General features: G+C 38.0%; 1 protein-coding gene across 13 annotated transcripts in view; it reads right to left on the bottom strand.

Moving 5' to 3' along the window:
• NYAP2 (neuronal tyrosine-phosphorylated phosphoinositide-3-kinase adaptor 2) overlaps positions 1 to 26812 on the bottom strand; it is a 320701-nt gene that overhangs the window by 249674 nt on the left and 44215 nt on the right. For 3 of the 13 annotated variants that reach the window (XM_021924044.2, XM_021924043.2, XM_021924045.2), the window contains one exon: positions 24957 to 25131. The exons of the other annotated variants lie outside the window; for them this stretch is intronic. In XM_021924044.2, coding sequence (XP_021779736.1) covers positions 24957 to 25081 — 125 coding nt within the window. In that variant the 5' untranslated portion in view covers positions 25082 to 25131. The remainder of the gene's footprint in view (positions 1 to 24956; positions 25132 to 26812) is intronic. 13 annotated transcript variants of the gene reach the window in all.

Raw genomic sequence — 26812 nt, 5'->3', positions numbered from 1 at the left:
GAATGATTGCATTCAACAAGTGAATGAATGTATACCATATACTTCGATTATTTTTGCAAATGTGGTGGCATAGTATTATTTTCTGTCTTTAACTTCTCCTCTAAGGACATGTGAAAGACATTATTTTAACCCTATTTTGTATCCCAGAGCCAGGGTCTAGCATGGAATTCTCACTTGGATAGTAATCTGATCAATGCTTTACTAATTGATTGGTCTAGAAAAATGTGATTGAAAGGCAGTGAGACTTTGATAGTCTATTCTGAGATATTTTTTAAAAATGGAAGTCTATTTCAGGTGGGAAAAAGGGCAAGGCCAAGTAGATTGGGTGATTAATGTTTTGTTTATACTGCTACAGCAGGTAACTAATCAGACATCAACAAGGCAGAAGAGGCACCGACCGCAGCACAGCCTCCCCTACCCCCAATCAGGAATGTCAGGTGACCATCAGTTGACGGTCAGGCAATTTTTAACTGTCTCTCTAAAATAATAATGGGTTGTAGCTGGTGCCAGGGAAAAGTCAGTCTCCCAATAGATAGGAAAAACCTGAAACTGGTGATCAGTGGCTTCTGGATAAGATCTCAGGGCTCACACATGTGCACTAAGAGGCAAAATGGTGGCGTTTAATTGGTATCCGACCTCTAAGGATATTCAGCTGGTAAGGGAAGAATGCCTCAAGTGAGTATGCGTACAACTCCAGTAAACACACTGCGCATGTTCTCCTCCCAAGCACTGACAGGCCACTGAGCAGGCGGACAGCCCCCAACCAAGGAAATAATAAGGGGAGAAGGAACGTAAGATCCGGAAGTATGCCAACGTTTAAAACCCCAAGTCAAAAGGTCAAACCGCACGTTTGTCTTTCAAGTCACTCACTTGGCCCTCTTCCAAGTGTACTTTCCTTCCTTTTGTTCCTGCTCTAAAGCATGTTAATAAACTTTTACTCTTGCTCTAAAACTTGCCTCAGTCTCTCCTTCTGCCTTATGCCCCACTCAGTTGAATTATTTCTGCTGAGGAGGCAAGAATTGAGGTTGCCGCAGGCCTGTATGGATTTGCAGCCAGTAACAATACCAAATACAAATTCTCTCAATATTATAAAAGATTCCAGATATCTGGCTGATCCTAATTGTTTAGATACCATCTTGACTCACCTTTCATACCTCAAGTTTTGACTTTTTGGATGCAAGTGGCTCTTGACTTTTTGGAAACAAGTGGTTCTCTCCTTTTGCATGTTTTATTAGAAATATATAGTGCTAAACGGCATTTTCAACTGGAAAATCCAAGAACAACTCCTGCAGTCTCCACTCTTAACTTTGCATAAACCCTAATCAGTTGCACAATGGGGAGCAGAGCAAAGCTCACACCTGGGGTCTTAAATATGACAAAGAATGCTTGAAAGAAAAGAATTAAAATATTTTTCCACTTTTCTATTAATGTTTTCACTTAAGTAGTCTCTTTATTCCCCACGTAAGCCCCAAATGCTCATTTTCTAAACCCTGAAGAAAAAAAAATCTGGAAAATGTAATAGGCATTCATGACACCCACAGAAAATGAACAAAAGCAAAGAATTCAAACAAAGTCCCTTACATTCCATATATGAATGAGGAAATAGAAAACAGTATTTGTCAAGAGGGCATAAATCTTCAAGTGTTTGAGGAAAAGTGTTTTGGGGCAATGGTATATTCAGAAAATGTTGTGTATGTGTTATTTGCTTAGTTCGGTGTGTTATGATAGCACAAAAAGAGAGCAGGCTTCTCCAGAAGTTGCAAAGTGCTCAAGCCATTCAAGTGGCTGGTTGAGGCTGCCAGGCCTACATTTGCAATGTAAATTAGCAAGCAACATGGCGTCTTCAATTGTAGGTGAGCCTTAATAAGCCTGCTGATTGCTTCTTAAGAGTGTGGATTTTGTGCAGAAGAAATTGCTGAATGTTAGGGAACAGAGCATCTCACCAAAAACCCCACAAAGGGCAGAAGTGATTGATGTAGAAGAAAAGCGTAAGTACACTTTAGTAAGTGACTGTTGTTGAAGAGAGAGTTCAGAGTTCTGTCCACTGAAAAAAGTCATGGGACACCTGACATGTCTTTCAACAATGCACCCAATGACACAGAGAGTGGTTTTAGAACGTATATAGATCTAGGAAACACCCAACAATATAAATGTATTTGTGAGTCTATCCCAGGAGGTGTAACTCTAGCAAAAATGTAAGGTCGCAGAGGTTGACAGAATATACAAATGGGCATATCTGCAGGAGGGTCAGGTTCATGCACAAGTATAGATCTGCTTTTAGGTAGCAGTCACAGAATTCAGGTCAAGGGGGCTCCTTTAGTCCCAGTGGCAAAGAAAATCATGCCCAAAGGGTAAGTCGATACATCCTCTACTTCTCATCTATTTGCTTTGGGTTTTATGGAGAACCTAAGGAAATTTGCTATTTTCCTTAGATCAGCTCTTTTAGATACTTAAAATGGTATCTTGTATTGCCTTCTAGTATTAGATTCCTAAGTTTGTACCATACAAAAGGGTGAGATGAAAATCCTCATAACTTTTGCCAGTAATTGAATAAAAGTCTCTAACTAGCTCACCCTATGTTGACTGAGTTTGTTACAAAAATATTATCCCAATATGAAATAGTTTCAGAGAGCAAGTGGCAAAGAGGAAAACAAACACGCATTACAGATAAAAATGAAACTGCCTGACTCCTGGTACCTGCTCAGTTAATGATCAGCTCTTCCCTTTGCAAAATGAGGGCACATCTGTGCCTATTGCTCATGTTCTTACTCTCCCCACCAAACCAAGTATGGGATGGAAAAATATAGTTTAATCTAGAACAGAAAACTAACATGGATTGCTTTCCCATAGCCTGTACACTTATAAGCATCAGAAATTTCATGTTAACAATTGTTTAGTTTCTCCTTAATGCAAAAGTTCTGGTAACCATGGATCCACAGGCCCCTGTCACAGCAATGGCTGGGAGGTGAGCAGGCTGATGCACTGCCCAGTTACCTGAAGTCACCATCCCTCCCTACTGGCCTAGCACTGGAATTCCTCCATCGCTCATGCTCCCTTCCTGGCCCACAGGTATTTTCTCTGTGATCCAGAGATGTCTACCTACTTCTCTGCACCTTCTCCCACAGGCCTTCTCACTCTGTTTTTCCCCAAGGTTTCATGAAATTAAGTTATGAAGATAATTCATGAAATGGGGTTGCAGGATGACACATTGGATGTTTATCACAAGGTGCCGTTGTGTCCAACATTTGCACCAGGGATAAGGAAGAGGCAACTGAGCAGAGGGAGAGGTCCAGCTGCCATGCGATCTTGATGGCAGACTTGACTGACACCACAGAGAATTCTGGAGCTAATGTGGCTGTCAGAACATCCTGCATTTAGCTTTTAGACCCCTCCCTCAATCAGTCTCTGTTTGTGGGTCTCCCCACTGCTGACCACACACCCAGCAGCTGGGAAGACAGCCTTTCCTTAAAGAGCTTTTGGCAGAGCACCTCTGAGTGCACCACATCTTGCAAGCCAGTTTGCTGGGTCCTCCTTCCACAAACCCTCCCATCTGAGATAGCACTTAAAAAGTCACTGACAGGCCTGTTCTTTGTTGCATTCTAGCTGTCATCTCTACAACTGCTCTAAGGATCCCACACTTCTGTATCTCCAGAGGGTCACCAGGATAGACTCCGCAGCTGCCCCTCCACACAAGCAGAGTTTTCCAGGATTCCCAAAGTGCACGCTGCTTACAATCCACAGCCAGATAAACTCTGTACTTATCCTGCTATTGCCTGCCACTCTTCATCACCCCAGTGCTTACTAAGTCTCCTAAAAAAGACCTGCATAGGGATTTTCTGGGAGCATATCAAGGAAAGGATGAGACGTAGAAGAAAAGAACTCCAAATGATTTGACCAAAGTCATTTTGTCCACACAGCACAATTTATCCAAATGACACAATAAAATCTTGATTGACAATAAAATAAGCTCAACACTTATTTTTGTGTTTGTTTTTCATTTGCTGGTAACTTTAAAAGACATTGTGGGCAGGTTACCCTGCCCTGAAATATTCACTATTACAAACAGAGTTGAATAATACATTTTTCAAAGCAGGATCACTCTGAAAAACAGATCAAATTATTCACAAATAAAATGTTCATCAAAGATACATGAGTGTTACAAATACGAGAAAACATATGATTGATTGACTGATCACCTATTCAATTTGAGAGTATTATTTCTGCAAATTTGTTTGCCACTAAATACTCTGCTACAGAATCATTCCAAATGCCACAGCTAAAACTGGGCTTGTCTTTATCCCACACTCCAGCACTGAGAACAGGGCTGCTCAAGGTTTTCATCCTGTTGCGACAGCTAACTTTAAATCCAAGACTGATGCAATACAGACGTAAGCCTGCCTTAGCAATGCCTGTTTGGAATCCATAGTGTTAAAATGTATTATATGCATATATGATACCACTAGGGGGAAGAGGCAGCTGATGGACTTCACTGGGGCACCCCTCTCTAGTTTACCCATCTCCACCTACTCATTTCTTATCTAAGCTGGTTCATAATTTAAGTTACATGTCTGGTCCGTATAAGTTATTTGGGTTTGAATCTTCTGCTACAGATCATTAATACATAGACACCAGATGATCACAACCATTTAAAAATATTGACATGGCTAAGATTATCTGGACTAAACAATCAAAATCAATATTTTGAAATGCTTTTGGGGTAAACAGATGCCACTGGAAGCGAAACAGGTCAGTTTTTTAATGGACCGACTGAAGCCACTAGAGGGGGCTCCAAATGATATTTCAATCTGACTAGAACTCAGTATTACTAAAAATACTTCTATTGTCTGACATTCTGATTGTGCTCTGATTCAGGTCATTCACATTTGCAAAGTCAGGGATTTCGATGTGGTTTATGGGGAATCACATTTCCTGGGAGCTGGCCTGGCAGTGTATGATCTAATAAGATCAAGAAGACGAATAGGAGATGTGTTTCTCCTCTGACCTATGCATAACATCATCCGGGTTATAAAGTCATTCACTGGGATGGAAGAATTGGAAACTGGAGCCTTTTAGTCTGGGTGGGTGCATTTGGTCAGCATAATGGGTAAAACTTCTCAAGGCACAAAAGAAAGGTGGAGTCAGGCCTTGATGGAATGATGATGGGAGGAAGAAAGAGACAGGAAGTGAACACACAGAAAGAAAGTGCAAAATGTAAAGAAAGAAATGTATTCTACCTTAATTTCAATCGTAAATCCAAATTTTCATCATTCTTATGACTTAAACTTTCAGACCTTTCTTCCCAAGTTTAGTAACAATCACTTCCATGTACATTGATTTAGAAATATTTATAGAAATATATTTAGAATAGCAAATCCAATGATCTAAGCTTGAATATTAATTAAATAAACCTATGCAACTATACAGTGTATATGTACACAATACACATTTATATGTGCAAGTTTATTTAATGAGATGTTATTTCTTTATATGACATATACATACAGACAGACTGCAGGGGGAAATCACTTTCTAATTAGGATCAAATCTTTTTTAAATTTACATTTCTAATTAATTAGTGTTGATGTTGAGACACCCACATTCAATTATACTACAATCTGTGACAGAAGATACACGTTTTCACTCAAATCAATAATAAAACAAAAGTACATAAATTATTGTCTTTTCTAAATTAACAGTGACACTAAACTTGAAAAGAAATTAAAAGTCTATAATAATTATTATCACCAATGATTCAGAACCTAGCAGATTTTTCACTAACAGATCCGTTTAACAGAAAGCATGAGGACTGGCTGCTTTTGTCAATGAACATTATCTTATCTCCAATCCATGGAGAATAATGAAATTTTAGGGATATGCTTTGTAGATAGAAGGATTTTTGGATTTCCCTCCTGCCGTGAGATGGTCTCCAAAATAAAATATGGTACAAGCTATGAAGCAAAAAGTAGGACAGAGACATCTAAAGACCAATGACGAAAGGTAAAAGTTGCAAGGATTTCTACCTCCATAAACATAGAAAGAGATCAGTTTATCTTTCAAACTCACTCAGTCTTCCACTACAAGAAGTATATTCCAGGAACAGACTTTTCTCTATTGGTCCATTCTTATTTGGCAACATTAGGCAGTTTCTTGTTTTCTGTAAAGTGTTCAAATGCCACTTTACAAGGACAGATTGCACAATGAAAAAAGATGTATGGAGCATTGTGCACATCCTGGGTGCAATTTCAGGCTGGGTGGAAATTTCAGTGCTACACACTTGTGTGAAAAAGCCTTGATATGTTTCCAAGTCCCTGAAAGTTTTTGGCACAGGCTTTTCTGGGCCAGAATCTGAGATAACCCAGTTAGACACCTCCACACACAGAACAAATGGTAAGGTGCATCTGGCATTTATTTAGAGGGAGCCATCATTTAGCTTTAAGCAGAACTATTTGCATGGGGAGAAACAATTCTGGTAGAGTTTATGAATAACCCCCACCATGGCAGTGTACAAATGATCACTGATATTCTCCTGGAAAACAAATCTTTGTGGGTTTTTTTTTGTTTTTTTTTTGAGACGGAGTCTCGCTCTGTCGCCCAGGCTGGAGTGCCGTGGTGTGTGTGATCTCGGCTCACTGCAAGCTCTGCCTCCCGGGTTCACACGATTCTCCTGCCTCAGCCTCCCGAGTAGCTGGGACTACAGGTGCCTGCCACCACACCCAGCTAATTTGGAAAACAAATCTTATCCATGTAATGGATAACCTAACCTCTCTTTCAGTTATCAGAGTAAATTTTGGTCCCTTATTGCTGGGTATAATGAATCCATCCAACAGGAGTAACATATTTATCCTCTGTTTTCTAAATATCAATTTTAAATTCCAAAGTGATGGAGCATACACAAACACTTTCTCTCTCTGGCAATCTTAATCCAGAAAGAAAATAAGAATGAGCTAAAGTAAGCATATCCAGATAATTCTTCCAAGTGGACCAATCAGAGAGTAACCCCTCCTCTCTTACCTTCAGAGAGACTAGAAATGTGACACTGATTGATCTTCCTCCACGTGAAGAGAAATATCAAGATTAGAGAAGAATTATTGTTACCCCTCCCAGCATGAAACAATAAACATATCACCAAATGTGACTTTATTTTGTAACTCAGTAAGTTTCCTAATGAAATCTGACAAATAGAAAAATAAGACAAATGGATAAATTACAAGTTCAGTGTTTTATCAAAGTAATCAGTAACAATAATCTACCATGAGCAATACTAATAGCAACTGTCACCTAAAATACATATGTCAAACTGATTAATAAGAAATCACTACCTTATTAATTATATAATATCTGTAAGGGAGATTGGTAGCCTCTTGGAATCTTTCAAGAGCTAATATTATGGGTGATAGATCATGTATATACAAAAAAGTCATCATTTGATTGGTTAACTAATTGATTAGAATTCACTCCACACCTGAAGAGGAGTGAATAAGAGACAATGTCATCTTGAATCGTTTGACCTACCTCAATTGCTAGTACTTTCTAATTATAATAAGCTACCGCGGACTGAGTTTCCAAAGCATCAAAACACCGATAGAGGCCAGGCGCAGTGGCTCACGCCTGTAACCCCAGCACTTTGGGAGGCCAAGGCAGGTGGATCACAGGTCAGGAGATCGAGACCATCCTGGCTAACACGGTGAAACCCGTCTCTACTAAAAACACAAAAAATTAGCCGGGTGTGGTGGCGGGCACCTATAGTCCCAGCTACTTGTGAGGCTGAGGCAGGAGAATGGTGAGAACCCAGGAGTTAGAGTTTGCAGTGAGCCGAGATTGTGCCACTGCACTCCAGCCTGGGTGACAGAGTGAGACTCTGTCTCAAAAAAAAAAAAAAAAGAAAAAAAGACAGGTGTATATCAATAACATTAGCACAATAAGGATGCAAATTAAAAACAGATATTAAAAAGTAAACATAATTTAAAATCATTACCATCAACATGTTAAACTGTTTAGCTATATGACATAGATTTTTAATCCATATAACATATGATACAATAAAGCAGAAAGTAATTATAAATATTTGTCACTCTTTGTTTGCCCTACATATACTGAAAAATTGGTGAATATGCATCTTTTTGTTTCTAGAAAAATAAAGAGAAACTAGAAAGAGACTAAATATGAGGATGTGAAACTGAAAGCAGAGTAGACCAACGAAAAGTTTAAGCAAAACATGATTCATGTTTAAGAAAGAGACCACTGTTCACACTCTATGTCTGTCCGTGGAAAAAGAGGAAATGGATTTAAATTTCACCATCAAAAAAGAATTACTTTAAAACTATCACAGCTTCTTGACTAAAGTGGTAAGAAGGAACTAGATGTTTATATTTCCACTAAAAACATATCATGTGAATTTAAATTTTGAGCTGCTAAAGGTGGGACACATTTAGTGGAAGCACTTAACTGAGCACTCTTACCAAATCTTTCACAAAGACATGTAAACAATGCAAATGAAGCAGAGATCAGGCTTCTGCTCTTGTGGAACCTGGATTTAACAGAATGTTCTTCTTCAGTATGAATCAGAACTCAGAGTTCTGTTTCCCTAGCACAAAGCAGCATTCTTTTTGTTTGGCAATCAGATAAATCTAAGCCTTTGTTATGCTCTATTAAAATAAAAACATTAAGTTACCTTTTTTTCTAAATGTAAGGATTAAAGCTATACTAACATTGATTCAATCAAAAAATTGTAATTCAATTTTATCTATAGATTCTGACTTGTATTTTGAAATATTAAAACGAAAGAGAATGCTTTAAAGTACATAGATTTTCTGTCACCCAGGCTGGCACAATCATGGCTCACTTCAGCCTCAACCTCCCCACTCAAGTGATCCTCCCACCTCAGCCTCTTGAGTAGCTGCGACTACATGTGCGTGCCACCTGCAGTATCCAGAGTACAATAACAACATGTAGAATACAAAAGAGATTCATTTAAAAAATCATTAAAGAAAATGTAAAATGCCTGGCTAATTTTACATTTTCTTCAATGACTCCTTAAATGAATCTCTTTTGTACTATGCATATTGTCTTTTTTTCTTAAGTATCGGTGGAAATTAGTTAAGCTGTAACAATCAGGTAACTAAAGAATAAGGAGATAGAAATACAGCCCCACAAATTAGTTGCCAGAAAAACATCTTAGAAATGATTCTACATTATTTCTGCATGACCAAATGCTTTTTCTCTAAAAAACATCAAATATGAGCACTGTTGCCCCTGTAGACTCATTTGGGTATTAAGACAGTGGTTTTCCTCTTATGATGTTTAATACAGAAAAGCAAATGTTTCATTAAGCGTCTTTTTCCTACCTGCCTGCCACATGACCTTTGGTCTTGATTAACATAGTAATGAATTATCTCTCTGTGTTCACAAATACACTCTTGGGGCCAATAAAATGGCATATGGCATAATTGAGTCATCTGTTCAGTCATAATTATTATTAGGTAAACACTTTCAGCCTAGTGGAAGTTGACAAGAGTCCACTGTGTTCCCTGGAATCAGAGGTTAAGATATTACTCTGTTCCTTGTTTTAGGTTTAATCACATTCAGGTTTTCCTATTTTCCTGACAGTACATACAGTAGCAGTGTCTGCTGTCTAGTGTCAGACTTTTTGTTCCTTTATTTGGCTTGTGAAAATAACCACAATAAGATATAAAGTGGGATTATTTCAAAGTGTTTTTTTAATCAATAAAGGAATGTGTCAATTGAAGGGCTGGTGAAATCTGTTTCACTCATAAATATTAGCATACCTTCTAGAAATAAACCTGAGAGCCTCATTAAAAGAATGTTAATGATCGCATTAAATATATGTAATAAAATTCTATTCTGCACTAGCTTCAGAACTGAGTGGAGACCAACACTAGGCATATAACAGTGATATTATAGGAAAAGCACAGGATGTACATTGCATTCACTCTGCATAGTGTAGGACCAGTGCCTGGTACATGATATGGGCTCAGTAAATACACAATGAATCAATAATGGAAGGTGACAGAGCAGGAGCACTGTCATCTTGGACAAATACCGCCATTTTAAGTTCCAGCTCCCTTTCCCTCATGCATTTCAAGGAAATCACTTTTCTTCTAACAACAAGCAGCCAGAAAGAGCAGACAGTAAAACACAGATAAGATAGCTTGGGCACAGAAGAAGCAGGGAACGTCTTTTGGGTAATCTCTAAACTTCACACTTATACAATGGGCCCAGTAAAACAGTGGGCCCTAATAAGCACATTCCTTTCTCTTTAGGTGCACTCAGATAGGGAAGCTAGCTGGAGGTATGCCTGCAGCTGCAGGAAGATATATGGGAACAGACACAAAAACTCTCCCTCCCAGATAAGCAAGACAAAGAGACACAAACTAAAAGTTGGCCTATGCGGTCTAGGAATGGAGTGAAAGCTGATAAAAACTCTTCTCTATACAGATAGCACACCTGGTTGTAACTGAACCATCCAGCCCTAGAAGGGTAAGGCATCCCCTCCTCACCAGCCTCTGAACCCTTAAATACCCTTAGTCTGTAAGAGAGAAGCTCCTGACCTAATTAGGCCAGAAGCCCCTCTCAGGTTTATTCTCCAAAATAAACCTGTCTTTGGCTGTTATGTTGCTTTTTGTGTTTCTTTCTTCCTTCTTCAACTCTTACAGAAGGGAGTGAAGAAAGCAGGGCCAAGGTGGAGACAGAGATTCAAGCCAAATTAATGTTCTCAGTCTCAGAGGAGAAGATGCCAGGACACAAGTCAGCAGGGCAAGTATCAGATCTTGAACTGTGAATCCAAGACAATATGAGGAACTAACAGTGTCAAATGTTTCATCAGGAGATGTAGTCTCATGCAGAAAGTCTGGGCGAGGGTGACTCAAATTCACTGGGCCATGTCTGGTTGTCTCAGAGCTTTTTAAAAAGAGAGGCTAAGCCCATTGCTAATTAAGCAGTGGACTCATATGCCAATGTAATGTGTGACAAATGTCTTTCATCTGAGAACTCCAGCAATAAAGTAATTAAAGTGGTTGATTTTTGTATGCTTAGATACTAGGAGACCAACCTGCCTGGGGAATTAATATGCTGATTCTCTTGTGGACCAGTGCCTCTAGAAATCCCAGAACTATTTACATGATACCTGATTAAGAGAATGGACGCATCACAGACTCTTTAAAATTTATTTTCTTTTTTTTTTTTTTTTTTTGGAGATTGAGTCTGCATCCTGCCGCCCAGGCTGGAGTGCAGTGGCCAGATCTCAGCTCACTCTGCAAGCTCCGCCTCCCGGGTTTACGCCATTCTCCTGCCTCAGCCTCCCGAGTAGCTGGGACTACAGGCGCCCTGCCACCTACCTTGACCAGTTTTTTGTATTTTTTTAGTAGAGGCGGGGTTTCATGGTGTTAGCCAGGATGGTCTCGATCTCCTGACCTTGTGATCCGCCCGTCTCGGCCTCCCAAAGTGCTGGGATTACAGGCTTGAGCCACCGCGCCCGGCCTAAAATTTATTTTCTAATGGCAGGTCTATACATCACTTAATCAACACTGACATTTTAAGAGCTTGTCAATAATCATAAAGAAGTTGAGTGAATGCTGAACCTTCAACCAAAGCACTAAGTTTCTCAAACATTTCCATCCAGTAGTCGTAAAGTATGGTCCTGGAGAAGGGAAGATGCATGTGAGAGAACCCTACAATTTACCAATATTTTCTTTTTTTTTTTTTGAGACGGAGTCTCGCTCTGTCACCCAGGCTGGAGTGCAGTGGCCAGATCTCAGCTCACTGCAAGCTCCGCCTCCCGGGTTCCCGCTATTCTCCTGCCTCAGCCTCCCGAGTAGCTGGGACCACAGGCGCCGCCACCTCGCCCGGCTAATTTTTTGTGTTTTTAGTAGAGACGGGGTTTCGCCGTGTTAGCCAGGATTGTCTCGATCTCCTGACCTTGTGATCCGCCCGTCTCGGCCTCCCAAAGTGCTGGGATTACAGGCTTGAGCCACCGCGCCCGGCCAATTTACCAATATTTTCTTATTCACCTTAAAACTTATGTCAATGTTCCATATTCTTCATAACACATCCATTTGAAAATATAAAAATAGCAAAAGGCTACAGGAATATATGCCATGCTTATTCTCACTTTATACACAGTAGTCTCATTTGTGTCTAAAATCATGGACATTCTTATTTCCATTTTACACTGAGTCATTGACCATTGTCTATCTTGCACATTGACAATAAAATTGTATGATTAATTATGAGGAAAACTTCATTGGACTGTATATTGAAAGGGTACCACTAATTATTTATCAGGCTGTTTGGCATTAAATAGTATATTGTACATAGTGGATAATGTATAGCTGAGAATAGAGATATGGATCTAGGTCAGAGGTGCACATTTTGAATGTGCACCGCCTGGCCAATTGTTAAAATAATTATTCAGCCAAAGACAAGTGTATGTGTTTCCTATTGCTGCTGTAACCAACGATCAGAACTTAGTGGCTTAAAACTACACAAAACATTTCTCTTTGTAAAGCTCTGGAGTTCAGGAGTCTGAAATGGATCTAACTGGCTAAAATTAAGGTGTCAGCAGCTCTTTCCAAGGCTCTGGGGGATAACCTGGTTTTTTGGTTTTGTTTTGTTTTTTGGCCTTTTCCAACTTCTAGAGGCTGTCTGCATTCTTTCACTCAAACTCTTTACTTCATCTTCAATTGCCAGTGAAATTTGCTCAGGTACTATCACTGCGACACTTTTGCCTCCCTCTTTCCCATTTAAGGATGCTTTTGACTACATTGTGATCACCCAAAAATAAATCTAATTATTTTATGGTCTGCTGGTTAGCAAACCGAATTCCATCTGAAATCTTAATCCCCCCTTGCTATTTAACATAACACGGTGGTACCCAAACTTTTTGGCACCAGAGACTGGTTTCATGGAAGACAATTTTTCCACAGATGGGGAGGGGGATGGTCTCGGGATGAAAGTGTTCCACCTCAGATCATCATCAGGCATTAGATTTTCGGAAGGAATGTGTAACTAGATTCTTCGCATGTGTAGTTCACAATAGGGTTCATGTTCCTATGAGAACCTAATGCTGCCACTGATCTGACAGGAGGCGGAGCTCAAGTGGTAATACTCTCTTGCCCGCCACTCACCTTCTGCTGTGCAGCCTGATCCCTGTCCCTGATGTAAGATATTAACAGTTTCTGGCAATTGGATGTGGACATCTTTGGGTAGCCCTTATTCTGCCTACTAGACTAAAATTGAAGTTAATATCACCATCATAACTGAATTCCTAGGACACTAGAATAAGTCTATAATTTTATTAAAAATTACATTGAGATTTATTGATAGTAATCTATCAGTCACTTTTTAAAAGTTTTTTGTTTTTGTTTTGTTTTGTTTTTTGAGACAGAGTCTTACTTTGCCACGCAGGCTGGAGTGCAGCCGTACAGTCATGGTTCATTGCAACCTCAACCTCTTGGGCTCAAGTGATCCTTCCACCTCAGCCTCCCAAGTATTATAGCTGGGATTTCAGGCACATGCCACAATGCCCAGCTAGTATTTTAATTTTTTTGTGTGGATAGGGTCTCGCTATGTTGTCCAGGCTGATCTCAAACTCCTAGGTTCAAGTGATTCTCCCACCTTGACCTCCCAAAGTGCTGGAATTACAAACATAGGCATGAGCCGCCACTCCTGGCTCCAAAAGTTTTACATCATAACACAAAAATATTAATTGCTCTATAAAAAAATCAATAGATGGCCAGGTGTGGTGACTCATGCCTATAATCCCAGCACTTTGGGAGGCCAAGGTAGGAAGATCATTTTAAGGTCAGGAGTTCAAGACCAGCCTGGCCAACGTGGTAAAATTCTGTCTCGACTAAAAATACAAAAAAAAAAAAAAATCAGCCAAGTGTGATGGAGGGTGCCTATAATCCCAACTACTTGGGAGGCTGAGGCAGGAGAATTGCTCAAACTTGGGAGGCAGAGGTTGCAGTGAGCTGAGATCACACCACTGCACTCCAGCCTGGGCAACAGAGTAAGACTCCATCTAAATAAAAAAAAAAAAAAAAAAAAAAAAAAACTTGATAGACTGAGAGTTTTCTGAAAAGTATCCCATGAGACGTTAGAAGAATTACTACATGAAATTTTAAAACAGTAATTAAAAGTTATTTTGTGGTATGTAATGATCAAAAAAATCTCTAAAGCTTAGAACTACGATATCTCATTTTGTTTTTTTGCTATATATTTGTATTAATTTTCACAATTAATTTTAATTGTCACAAGCAAGAGTCAATATTTTTCAGGACTGGCATCACCGGGGAGCTTGCAAGAAATAACAGAATCTTAGAGCCAATCCCCTTGAATTAGATCTTAAGTTTTTACAATATCCCCAGTCAATTTGTGAGCAGAGTCTGAGAAGCATTGATATAGCAAATAGTCTCTTACTTAATATAAACATTTATATTAGCTGTCAATATGTTTCCCTGTTTATTTAAGTGTTTGAATGGCCTTTGCTAATGTTTTGGTATGTGAAATTAACAACTTTCATAATCATAGTTCTATTCATATAATAATAAATACACATTTATACTTTAAATCATTGGTAAGATTTTAATCTATAAAGACAGAAGACATACTGAGTTACATCTAGAATTCACCTATATTTGAAAGTGGCTATTCAGACACAACCATAGACCAGAGTGATATGCCCTGTTTTATCACTCAGCTGGGCATGCTGACTGGATGCGAAGCTATCCTAAAACATTTCATAATGGTTGATTATGCACAAATGTAGCAATTCTGGGAATTCCATTGAAACAGGCATTTGGTTACCGTGCCTTCCAAAGGCTAAGGATAAAGCCAAAGCTAACAAGTAGATTTTAGCCAAACGCTTCCTGTGGCTGAAAGAGAACCCTGTATGCTGAGCTCTACTTTGTGTGTGTGTGTGTGTGTGTGTGTGTGTGTGTGGTGGGGTGTACGTGTGCGTGTCTGTATTAGCGGATTGTATTGTCTTTTAATATTGACTTGGAAAGAAAACAAATCAAAATAAACAATAACAAAAGACTAATCAACATAACACTCTAGGCAATCTTGGGTTGCTTAGTTTAGAATGAATCAAATTCAGTGGGAAACCGCAATTGTCTTTATAGATTTGAGGAAAGGAAAGAGGAGTGAGAAATGCATATTGAGGCCCTAAGTGGTAAGACTGAAACCTATGTGAAGAATTTACAGAGGAAGGATTTTTATCCTCATAAGATATAACTTACAACCATCCAAGAAAGCTGTCCAAAGATAAAATGAGCTGCTTAGAGACTTGATGAATTGTCTTCTGCCTTATATGTTTAGCTTTAGGCAGAGTGCTGGCAGAGGGGATTCAAATTTCATTTGGATGATTAATAATAATAGCTCATATTTGTTGAGCACTCTTAAGAGTGCACTTCCTACAGTGCTAATGCAACTTATAATATTAACTCATTTGCCCACAACAGCTTCTTAAGGTAGATGCTACTTTTCTTCATTTTAAAAAGAGATTTGAAGAAGTTAAAGGACTTAATCTAAGCAATGAGTGACAGAAATAGCATTTGAATCCAAGTCCCTCAGATTATAGAGCTATAACACATTGCAAATGAAGCAGGATAGATTTGAGCCCTCTTCTTCCCCTCAACTGGAACAATTCTTCCTGGTAATTGGTGTGAAGTGATTATCTTTTAAGAATGATGTTTTACATTTTGACTTTTTCAAGTCATTGAAAATTTCTCAATGACAATTTATGTGTGTGTGTGTGTATATATATGTGTATGTATATGTGTATATATATGTAGCGAGAAAGAGAGAAATTGGGAGGTTGTCACTACCTTCTGTATAGTTATTAACAGGATCAAACAAGTTCATATAAAGCAATTCAAGAGTGAATGGTTTAGAAGAAATTCAGGAAATGTTTGTTGAATGAACGTCCAAATGAATGAAATTTCCATTCTTATTAGCCTACCATATAACACAGTTTTGAAGCTAAGAAAAACTATTTGACTCACTATTTTTAGCTGGTATTTCTGAAATGCCACAGAAACTTGTACCTGAGTAAAGTAAGTAAAGGAGGTGGTGTAAGGTTTTGTGATCAATATGAAATAGAATTAGCCAGCAGTTCCTAACAGCTCTAAAGTAGTCTACCTGTTATTCTAAATTACAATCATAGTAATGGTTTCTGTAAAGAATACATCATCTGCCAGATCTGGTAAATACATTCATCCTGATCTATCTATTTGTTTATCTATCTATCTATCTATCTATCTATCTATCTATCTATCTATCATCTATCTATCTATAAGTAGTGATGGCATTGTACCAGATCTAAATTATCAGAGTATAATAAAAAAAACTTTGTTATTTTAGCTGCAATGAAATTATTTTTTGTATAAAAAGGTATATTTGCATTCCTACAGATGTAATTGTTAAAACAAAGAAAATATTAATATTGACAGATCAAGTACATTTAAAATTCTTAGAAAAAAGCCTTTTTGACATTTACAGTGGACATGAACAGATGGTGAAGAAAGTTTCAAACTGATCCCGGTAGTTTCTGGTCTTCCTGGTGCCTGGCAGCTGTAGACGGGTCTTCTGCCTCCAAGTTTTCCTCATTTTGTTCACCTGTTCCTTCCCTTGCCAACGTCGAAATCCTTCTACAATCTAGTTCCCACCTTTCTAATTTAATTCATTTTTGAAAATTATTCTCTTTACAGCCTGCAGTAGTAATTTGTGGGTTTTACTATTTAGCATTAAGTCCCCTTTTAGATGACAATGGCACCTCTGTTTTGCTTTTTGGAAAGTTCTCCTCCCCCAGTTTAAGTGATACTTCATCTATTCCAAAAGTATTCTCATGAGCAGCATTCAGCCTTGGTCAGACAGGGGCATTTTCTGGCCATAGTGGTTGGTGTAAGAATGACAAGGCAGGGCCATCAGGGCTCTGAAGGAAGACGTACTTTTCTACTGGTCCTCAGCCTTGGAGGTGTTAGATGCTGCACGAATCCTGAGAGATGGAGAGAGGTGGCCGATATGTAAAGAAACTGAGCTCTAGTAGTTACAAGATTAACATTTGTGGACCATTTACCATGTGGCAGGCACTTTTCTAAGGACTATAAATATGTAAATGCACAAATTCATTGATCATAAAAATCAGATTCCCATTTACAACTGAGGAAACTGAGGCACATAATTTTTAAGAAGGGCCAAAAGACATACAATTATCAAGTAGCAGAGCTGGGGTTTGAACCTGAAAAGTGTGGCTCCAGGAAGTGTGTTTTGTTCACCACTATCTTCTTCTGCCTCTCCAAGTGTCATCATGTGAGCCCAAAGCCAGTTCTATTGCTGTGATTTTCATTTCACAGAGCTCAAAAATTCCACTAGGACATCTTGAGTTGAGTTTGCCATTGCTACTAAAGACCAGATCAGTCTCTTCAGAAACAAACACATCCCATGTGCTTCTCTCTTCATATTTACTGATGTTAGAAAAAGTCCATTAAATCTATTCTTTCCAGCTGGATATTTTCTACTGAAATCACATTTTCCGCATGAAGCCACCCTCCCACACTCCAGTCTATGAGGCTGCTCCCTACTCTGTACTTACTAAACCTACACAAATGTAGGTTATGCAGCATTCTTGACAATGTCAAATTCTTCATTTCTAATGTCGATGGCATCTGTTTTCCAAATAAACCATATGTCCTTACAGTAAGGATCAAGACCACATATTATCTTCCTCTGATTCCTCGGGAGACATACTACCTAATGGTATTTATTATACCTAATAAATACTTATCAGGTGTCAGATTATCAGAAACAGGAATGGTGCATAGGAGACATCTCATGTATGGCTTATCGGCCAGGTGCCGTGGCTCATGCCTGGAATCCCAGCATTTTGGGAGACCGAGGTGGGCAGATCACTTAAAGTCAGGATTTTGAGACCAGCCTGACCAAAATGGTGAAACCCCATCTCTAATTAAAGCACACACACACAAAAAAATTAGCCAGGCATAGTGGCAGGCGTCTGTCATCTCAGCTACTCAGGAGACTGAGGCAGGAGAATCACGTGAACCTGGGAGGCACAGGTTGCAGTGAGCCAAGATTGCGCCTCTGCACTCCAGCCTGGGCAACAAAGTTAGACTCTGTCTCAAAAAAAAAAAAAAAAAAAAAAGAGAGAGAGAGAGAGAGAAAGTGAGAAAGAGAGATCTGGTTTTCTTGGGTACAAGGTAGAAAAGGGTATTGGGTATTTTAAAATGAAAATGTATTTTGGAAAGAATTAATCTAGATTTTACTTTTGTGTTACACGTATTTAATGATCTCATAATGGCACTCTTCACTGCAGTTTTTTTTTTTTTTCATTATACTGTAAGTTCTAGGTTTCATGTGCAGAATGTGCAGTTTTGTTACATAGGTATACACATGCCATGATGGTTTGCTGTACCCATCAACCTGTCGCCTACATTAGGTATCTCTCCTAATGTTATCCCTCCCCTCTCCCTCCCACTCCCCGACAGGCCCCCGTGTGTGATGTTCCCCTCCCTGTGTCCACGTGTTCTCACTGTTCAACTACCAGTTATGAGTGAGAACATGCATGCGCTGCAGTTTTTGCATTATCAAGAATCAGCTATCATATTCTTAAATAGTAAAGTTTTCATTCTTGGAGATAGTACTTCATACCTATCACATTATAAGAGTTCATATTTGCAAAGCTTGTTGAAGTTTACTTTGTGTGGAATATGTGTTGTTTCACTAGAGCTTCACAACGAACTTGTGAGGTCAGTACTATTACTTTATAATATGGTCAAGGAAAAATACATTCAAGGATAAATGACTCCTAGTGAGTGAACATCTAATATTATGCTGCAAAGCTTTGACACTTACACTTGAACTCATTCCACTTTAAAATTTTATTATTTTATGACTAGGAGAATATCTACCACTTAGATGTTCAATAAATATATACTTGTTTGACTGTTATCTTTATTAATTATTATAAATATATTCTGTATGATATATTGAATGCTACAAGATTCAATGAAGTACTATACCACACAGACATTTTTTATTTTCTCCATGAGTTCATCATGCAGTTTGTACAGAAATGCGCCATCACAAACACATCGTGTCCTTTTCACTCACCAGAGTTGGTGCTGATCTAAATATACACAAATCCAAGGGCAATGAATATAAAGATCACCATTTGCAAACTGGTTTAAAAATTAATAACCTAAACTTAGAACTGCTCATTGAATCTCTCTGGCTAATTTTGATTCTGGAGCATGACAAAGACAATGGCTTATCGCCATTCAGTGCTTCTAATAGTAATGATAATTTGAAAGGTTGGTAGTTGCAGCTGAAAATGTGAGCACTCTGGCGGAAGAGGAGGGCCAGCCCTTCTGGGAATATTTAAACCTGGATGGAGATAGGCACAGCCACAAGAGATGTAAATACATATATTAAGTTAGTTATAGATCTCAATCATGTAGAATCATTATTTTAGTGTAAGAGATTTCTTTTAGGACATATTTATTCACATCCTTCTTTTTAAATTAATAAGAATGGGCACATTAATTCAGGTATTTCATTAAAAGAGAGGTACCTCTTTAGATAATCTGGCATCCTTCCCCACTTCCACTCCCTTAATATTTCAATTTAAATAAATCTCCTCTCTTTCTCTGATTAATTCCCCTGGTCGTTTTCAACTGTGAAGCTACACAATCACAGCCATGTCACACTCTCCTGATCTGTAATAGTTATTGATGACTATCACTGAATTACAGCTCCTACCCACAAAAGCAGGAGGTGGTGTGTTAATTGGCTGAAAAGATTCCAACTCCTCCACTTGGCCCTCTGTCTCTATTTTTCTTTTTCCACCAAAGTGCTTTCTTTGCTCTGCTTTCAGAGAGCTGGATCTATCACTTACCAGCCACAGCCTCACACTTGTATTTTGCCAGCAGAGTTGAGAAGGCCAATCTCAGGTGGCAACAAACCGGGACAGCTTCCCAGGTTCATTAGCTTTTTCACTGCAAGTTCAATCTTCCTAAATTCCACTTCAAATGGAATCCCCACCTGAGTTCTTTTTAAACTAAAAATCAGACCCAAGAACATCAAGAAAATTCACAGAAATTATATTTGTTTGAACAGCTGCTTGGAATTGCTCTCCCTGTAGTCAGAATCGTCTTTCATAATCTTTTGGTCAGGGAGCTATAAGTTCAAATTGCTAATATTGAATTAAGCATAAATGATGCAGTAGAATGTAGAAGACATTGATTTTGCCATTCCCTGGCCATTTCTAAGTTCCTTCTAGTTTTAGTGCTTTGAGTATCACATATTTATTTTATTTAATCTTTCAACCTCTTCTATTTAATCATTTTGTCTGATTTTTTCATGCATTCTATATTAATTTAAAGAATTGACAGTAGATTTGAGGTTCTAATCTTCAAGTTTAGAATGTACTCAACATTATTCTTATTTATATTTTCTGATTTATATTTCCTTTTTGGTGCTAGTATCCTACATCAGGTTTAGGATCTGTAATTCAAATTACTTACTTACAGAAGCTCCATATTGTCTTAATGTAGAACTCTCTCCATTGATGTAATACACTTGGAGTTTATCTGATATTAGCATCAACTATGTTAAGATGTCTTGAGATTAACAAATCTAATATTATAAATGATGTTAGATATTAGTGAAAATTACAGTAGAAACAAACAAAAACAAACAAACAAACAAAAAACAAAAAGACCTCTATGTATTTAACAAAACCTGAGGAAGACAGCAGTATTGGTTATAAGAATGAAAGAACAACAGGGTCTAATCTAGAGGTAGAAGGGAACAGCTCCACTAGGAAGTATCCTGTTGAGTTTTCTTGTCTCCACCTGGGCTACATGGGTAAGGCTGGACCACAGTCTTACTAGACTTCTGGCAGAAGACCCTGCAATTTCTGCTGGAGCCAAGGAAGGTAAGCAGTCTGGTGAGGAACCATCGTGAGGCAATTTCTTATCAATGTTGCTTCCCCCACTCATCTTAGGCTATTGATGCAGGATTCCCAGTAAGTCTATAAAACCGCTTGACTGTAGTTTAGTTTGGCTTCTTGGTGGAAGAGACACCGTCTGCTTTGTCTTCAGATGGCCTCTCTGGTTGAATTGTCTTGTGGGACTAGAACACGAGGAGTTGACACCATGCTGATCTTGCCTTTGCTATCTGTGTAAGTAATAAACTGTCTGAATCTATTTGGGCTTATCGTCTTTTTACCAGCCAAATCTAACAGGCACAGTAGTCATCCCTGTGGCCCTGTTAATCACCCTGCTGCTGTTTACAGACTGTTTTATTACTTACGAAAATTTCAGTTGCTTTGAAGTTATGCTGTTTTCGATAAATCAATATTACATAATTGGATTTTACAATGAATCGCTAACCACTAAAGATTGTCACCATTTGTAGGTCCCACAGTACTGGGTCTTGCAATTCTAGCCTGTGTTCAGTTAATACTTCCTTCCTCTGTGCTTCTATATAACTTTGAATTTTCATATTTCTTTCTATATAACTTTCATGCAACTTCATAGCATTTTCTCATGTTTAACAGAATTGGCATTGCAATTGGTTTTGGGGGTTTTGTTTTGTTTTGTTTTGTTTTTGCATCTTTTTCCTACCCAGTGAAGTTACTCACACTGGAGAGCATTTTTTGTTTTAGTAGTCCAGATTCACAGAGCATAATTAACTCAATGAATGAATGCATGGACAATAGAACAGCTAATATTCATTTACTGCTTCCTAATTCCATATATATATATGGAATTCTATATATATATATATATATAGTTTTGTTTTGTTTTTTTGTTTTTGAGATGGAGTCTCAGCCTGTTGCCCAGGCTGGAGTGCAGTGGCACAGTCTGGGCTCACTGCAACCTCTGCCTCCCGGATTCAAGTGGTTCTCCCACCTTAGCCTCCAGAGTAGCTGGGATTACAGGCATGAACCCCCACGCCTCGCCAAAGTTCCATACACTTTCTAAGTCATGTAATTACTTAATAATCACAATAACTCTATGAGTTTTACACTAGTTTTACAATTGAGGAAATTTAGACACAGAAAGGTGACATAGCCCAAGATAAGATTGAATATTATTACTAATAAGTAAATAAACTAATTTTTCAAAAACTGCAAGGGAAAAATGATTATTTTTGACCTTTTATTTTTATATCTATACACTTCTATAATTAAAATATTTTGAATGTAAATTCTTCTTTTTAATATTTTATAGGACACTCATGCTCTAATTCATTCTTAATTTAGCCCAGCACCAAATTGGGCTGCTCAGGTTTGATAGTAAGCCTTATTTTATTAAGCTTCCTATTTCTTAAGATTTACATTTTTAATTTTTTAAAATATATTTTTAAAAGGTACCACAGGTCACATAAATCACATCTTAGTGATTCACATTAGAATTTAGTTTTCCCAATATACATAAAATTCAGTATATCTAGTATAAAAAGTGATCAGAGACAAGCACTGCCTTTCCCAGATGGCACTCTGAAAACTTTGTCATCCTATAATTCTAAGATCTTCTTACTGATTTTATATACATTCAAATTAAGTATCAGAAATATTAGTGGGTGAGAGCCATTTTTATGTTCAACTGGTACTTTGTTATTCTTTAACAAATTAAAAGAGGAAAATGTTTATGTACTTTAGCATGATTTCCTAAAAAACTTTAGGAAAAGTTTAACAAAACCTGAGGAAGGCTACAGTATTGGTTATAAGAATGAAAGAACAATGGGATCTAATCTAGAGGCAGAAGTGAACAGTTCCACTAGGAAGTATCCTGTTGAGTTTTCTTGTCTCCACCTGGGCTACATGGGCAAGGCTGGACCACAGTCTTCTTAGACTCCTGACAGAAGACCCTGCAACTTCTGCTGGAGCCAAGGAAGGGAAGCATAATTTCCTAAGAAACTTCAGGAAAATTTTTATGTGCTTTAGGTGAACATGGTATTTTGGTAAACTTATATACAGAAAATAAGTTGACATTTTGTAGTTAGAGCAGTTGAAACATCTTCTGATGATGTGAGTAACCCAAACATGTTTTTAATGTTTTGCAACAGAAAATGTCAGCTACGTACCTCTATATTTTTTCCAAAATACAACACTTTCTGTGGATTAGTTATATAAGCATAGTTAAATGCAAAGCAACATAACTCATAGCCAAGTCAGTAACAGAGAATATGGAATAATTTTTTTTCATTCCAAATCTTTTTTGCTGTTAAGTGGGGAGAAAAATGTTTCAGATTTTCAATATTTCTCTCTTCAGTTTTATGAGAGGCACTGATCAATGGCACAAGTAAGTGTTATTGTCCTTTAACATGCTACTATACACATTATTAACATTTCCAAAGTTGATTGGAGAAATGTTTTTGTTTCTAAGTTCCCATGATATTTTAGCCTGATTGATGGACAAATGGCAAGGAAAGTAATGTTTTTCAAGTTCAAGTTACTACTGGCCAACGATGACTTCAGTAAACTCAGAAATCCACTTCCCTTGCCTTGCCACAATACAAATGCTGGAAATCCTTCATTATCAAAATAAAGAATCATGTCCCTCAAGAAATATTCTCCAAGTAAGTTAATTGAAGAGACAGTATTCTCTTAATTATGATTTCTACATTTTATATTACCATGTCACATGTGGGTGTGTGTGAACATGTGTGTATATAAACCCAATACATCAAGTATTTCAGGAATGTATAAATTTATAGGCAAATCTTTATGGGAAGATTTAACTTTTCAGAAACACTTCAGTCTGCACCATGATCTTAAATTCCCACTGGAAGCAGTGGAGATACAGATGATGTGTGTGCTAAGAGAAAGAAACAGTATACTCAGGGAGAGCGTGGTCATCAGTGCACGTAATTTAACTTGCATTGATTCTGGCCATGTTGGTATAGAATGTTAGACCATATATGTTAAGTTTCTACAGGAAATGTCAATGCCATAATGAAGACAGAAATCAAATCTCTCTGGGAATCATTGGCTTGTATGGTAAGTCTTTCTTAGTTGTCGTCTGCCATTTAAATTTATACAGTTTCAGCCTTTTGAAATAATTCCAAGGTTATCTGAAAAAAAATGCGACATGAGCAGATGATTGCCATTATGTATTTAACTCACTCCATATGGAAATACCCATTAAGATCATTTGAATCTAAGTAGCAGCTGCCATCATGGCATGGCACAAAACCACGCAAAAGAACGTATAAAACTTCTTGGGGGCTGGCAGATCACACAAGGTCAAGAATTTGATCTTTGGAAAAGTATGTCGACTCAATTGGATCTATGGTCAGTGGCCATTCCTTATATAAGTCTTGACAGGTGTCTCATAAAACTACTTTACTAGCTCACAGGGAAAGGAGTAACAATTATATGGAACAATTACTATAAAGCTGTTCTTCAGAAGAAAACTCAAAACTTTATGTGTAATATTTGTATATATTTCCAATAAAAAACAATTGGTTTAGTGATTAATAGAGATGTCTCATTATTTTACAGGTAGTTTCTTGCTGGTCTAGCTCTATTTTTAATTTAGATGTATGATATTTCCTTTTCTTTTCTTTTCTTTTCTTTTTCTTTGTTTTAGACAGAGTCTCACTCTGTCGCCCGGGCTGGACCATATGTGTACTAGTACCATCATTTTGTATTCTGCTTGTGGATTGGTTTGGCTCCAGTACAAAGTATTGATGTGTAGAGGGATCCTGGTTTAAATCAGCATTAGAATGTCATTTCACCTGGCACCTTATGTTTCCTCCCAGAGCTGCGTGCCTGGGGTCTTAAACTGCTTTTTATCCATGCTTTAGGAATGGCAGGAAGAAGAGGAACTCATGGTTAAGTATCTTAGTAGGTGTTGTCATTTTTCTATCTTATTAATGCCTTACTATGAGTCTGTCAGATTGGTAATTACCTCAATGTTATAGGTGAAGAAACTAAATCCCAGAGAAGTAATAATTTGCCCACAGTCAGTTGCAGACGTGTGATTTGAGCACAGGCTTTTTTGTTTCCCAAGACTTCCTCAGACAGCAGCATCATGGGGATGATGGTTGTTCAACAAGGACTTTGTCAAATAGGTTTTGTGATTGCTAAGACACAGGACAAAAAATGAAAAGTTTGTTTTTTACACATTTCCCAAACATGTAAAATCAGATAACTTTTATAAACATGGAGCATCCCCCAAAGACTAGAAACCTCATTGCTTCTTGTTACATCAGTCAAGTGAAGCTCCTTGAGAGAACAGACCTATACAAGCTCTGAGGTTGTTCTGTTATAGATAGAAAATTATGCTATGCAGCTTAGACTTACACAGCTCTGGATCAATGTAAACTAGATTATCACTGACTGTTCCTGCAACTCAGTCTCCTTTCTTAGGTACCCCTGCCTGGGTTCCCACTTCCCTTATTGTGTAAGCTTGGTCCTTTCCTTGTTGGGTACTTAGTTCCTGCATGTTCACTCACTCTTGGCCTTAGCGTCTTTCTAATTTGGTGCCTGATTTATGGAATTCCTGTAGGTGTATAAAACTTCTTTCTTTCTTATTAAAATCCCAGTCACAGTCTCACCTGACTTATTGATATTCAAGCCTTGTTATTCCATCCTGCCCTTTGGTCCCTATTGACTTCCTGGTCTCTGGCTATTTTTCTAAACATTTACTCTGATGTTGTCAATATTTGTGCCTTTTGCCTATTTTTAATCAAGCATCATCTTTTGATCTAGGACATTGAGGGCTTCCTTTCTCTAGTCTTTAGGCCCCAGATAACCTCTGCCATACCCTACCTGGGTTCTTGATCAAGTCTGGCTAATTGCCCATCTCCCTGTTTATTCTCTACTCTTTGTGTTAGCTTTTACATTCTGACTCTGTTTCCCTCCCCTGGATCTCCAATTCATCATGTCACATACTCTATGCAAACATCATGTATGTGTATTTTTATATCTTTCATTAATTGAAATATTTTCATTAGAATATATTTTATCAGTAAATATACTTCTTAAATTGTTTAATTTTTAAGGAAAGTAATATGTATTATAAAAACTATAACTACTTCTTAAATTACTAGGCCTGAGAAAAGTCAATTATTTGTCAATGCAATTATTAAGATGTTGCATTGTGGAAGCTTTCTGTGGAACCTGCTGGAAGTGCAAGTCTGGTCTTAAAGAAGAATTAAGCACCTTCTATACAGGTTGCCTTCCAATGGCAAGCCCAGTCCCTGTGCACAATGCAAAACACCAGTGTGGCATGCCATCACCTTTTCCAGAATGACATTGACTTAAGTCCACTCAAATAAGTTAATGTTTCTCTTTTAACTAACTCACTTGGCAGAAACAATCCATTTACATGCCAGTTTGAAGACAGACAAAGGGTAGGTCCTGAGCAACAGGGACATTTGGAAGAGGCATCTTACAATGTATCAAGTTATAAGCATCAACTACTTGTATTTTTAATCTAAAAATCATTGCCAAAACGTGACACACAATTAGAACTCATACATTTTACAATTATAGATATTTCAAGGCTGAAAAATCCTAATGAACACACAGAAACCCAGAGGAGTATCTTCCCAGAAAAACCTGTTGGTTACCCAGATACACGGTCACAGAGGGTCATGGTCATGCCTGACAAACTCACCACAGTCCAGGGTAAGAATCCTCTTCATATGGTTTCCTCTCATAAACAAACCCAGATTTTCAGCTAGAAGCTTAGGCTGCAAGTGACATGCAACTACTGGTCATGTAGTTGCAATTAAAACTCTTCCTAACAGACATTCCCTA

This window comes from Papio anubis, chromosome 10 (genome assembly GCF_008728515.1).
Source record: "Papio anubis isolate 15944 chromosome 10, Panubis1.0, whole genome shotgun sequence".
In the NCBI taxonomy this organism is placed as follows: domain Eukaryota; kingdom Metazoa; phylum Chordata; class Mammalia; order Primates; family Cercopithecidae; genus Papio; species Papio anubis.
The sequence above is the reverse complement of the archived record's forward strand: the minus strand, read 5'-3'. Positions and strand labels throughout refer to the sequence as shown.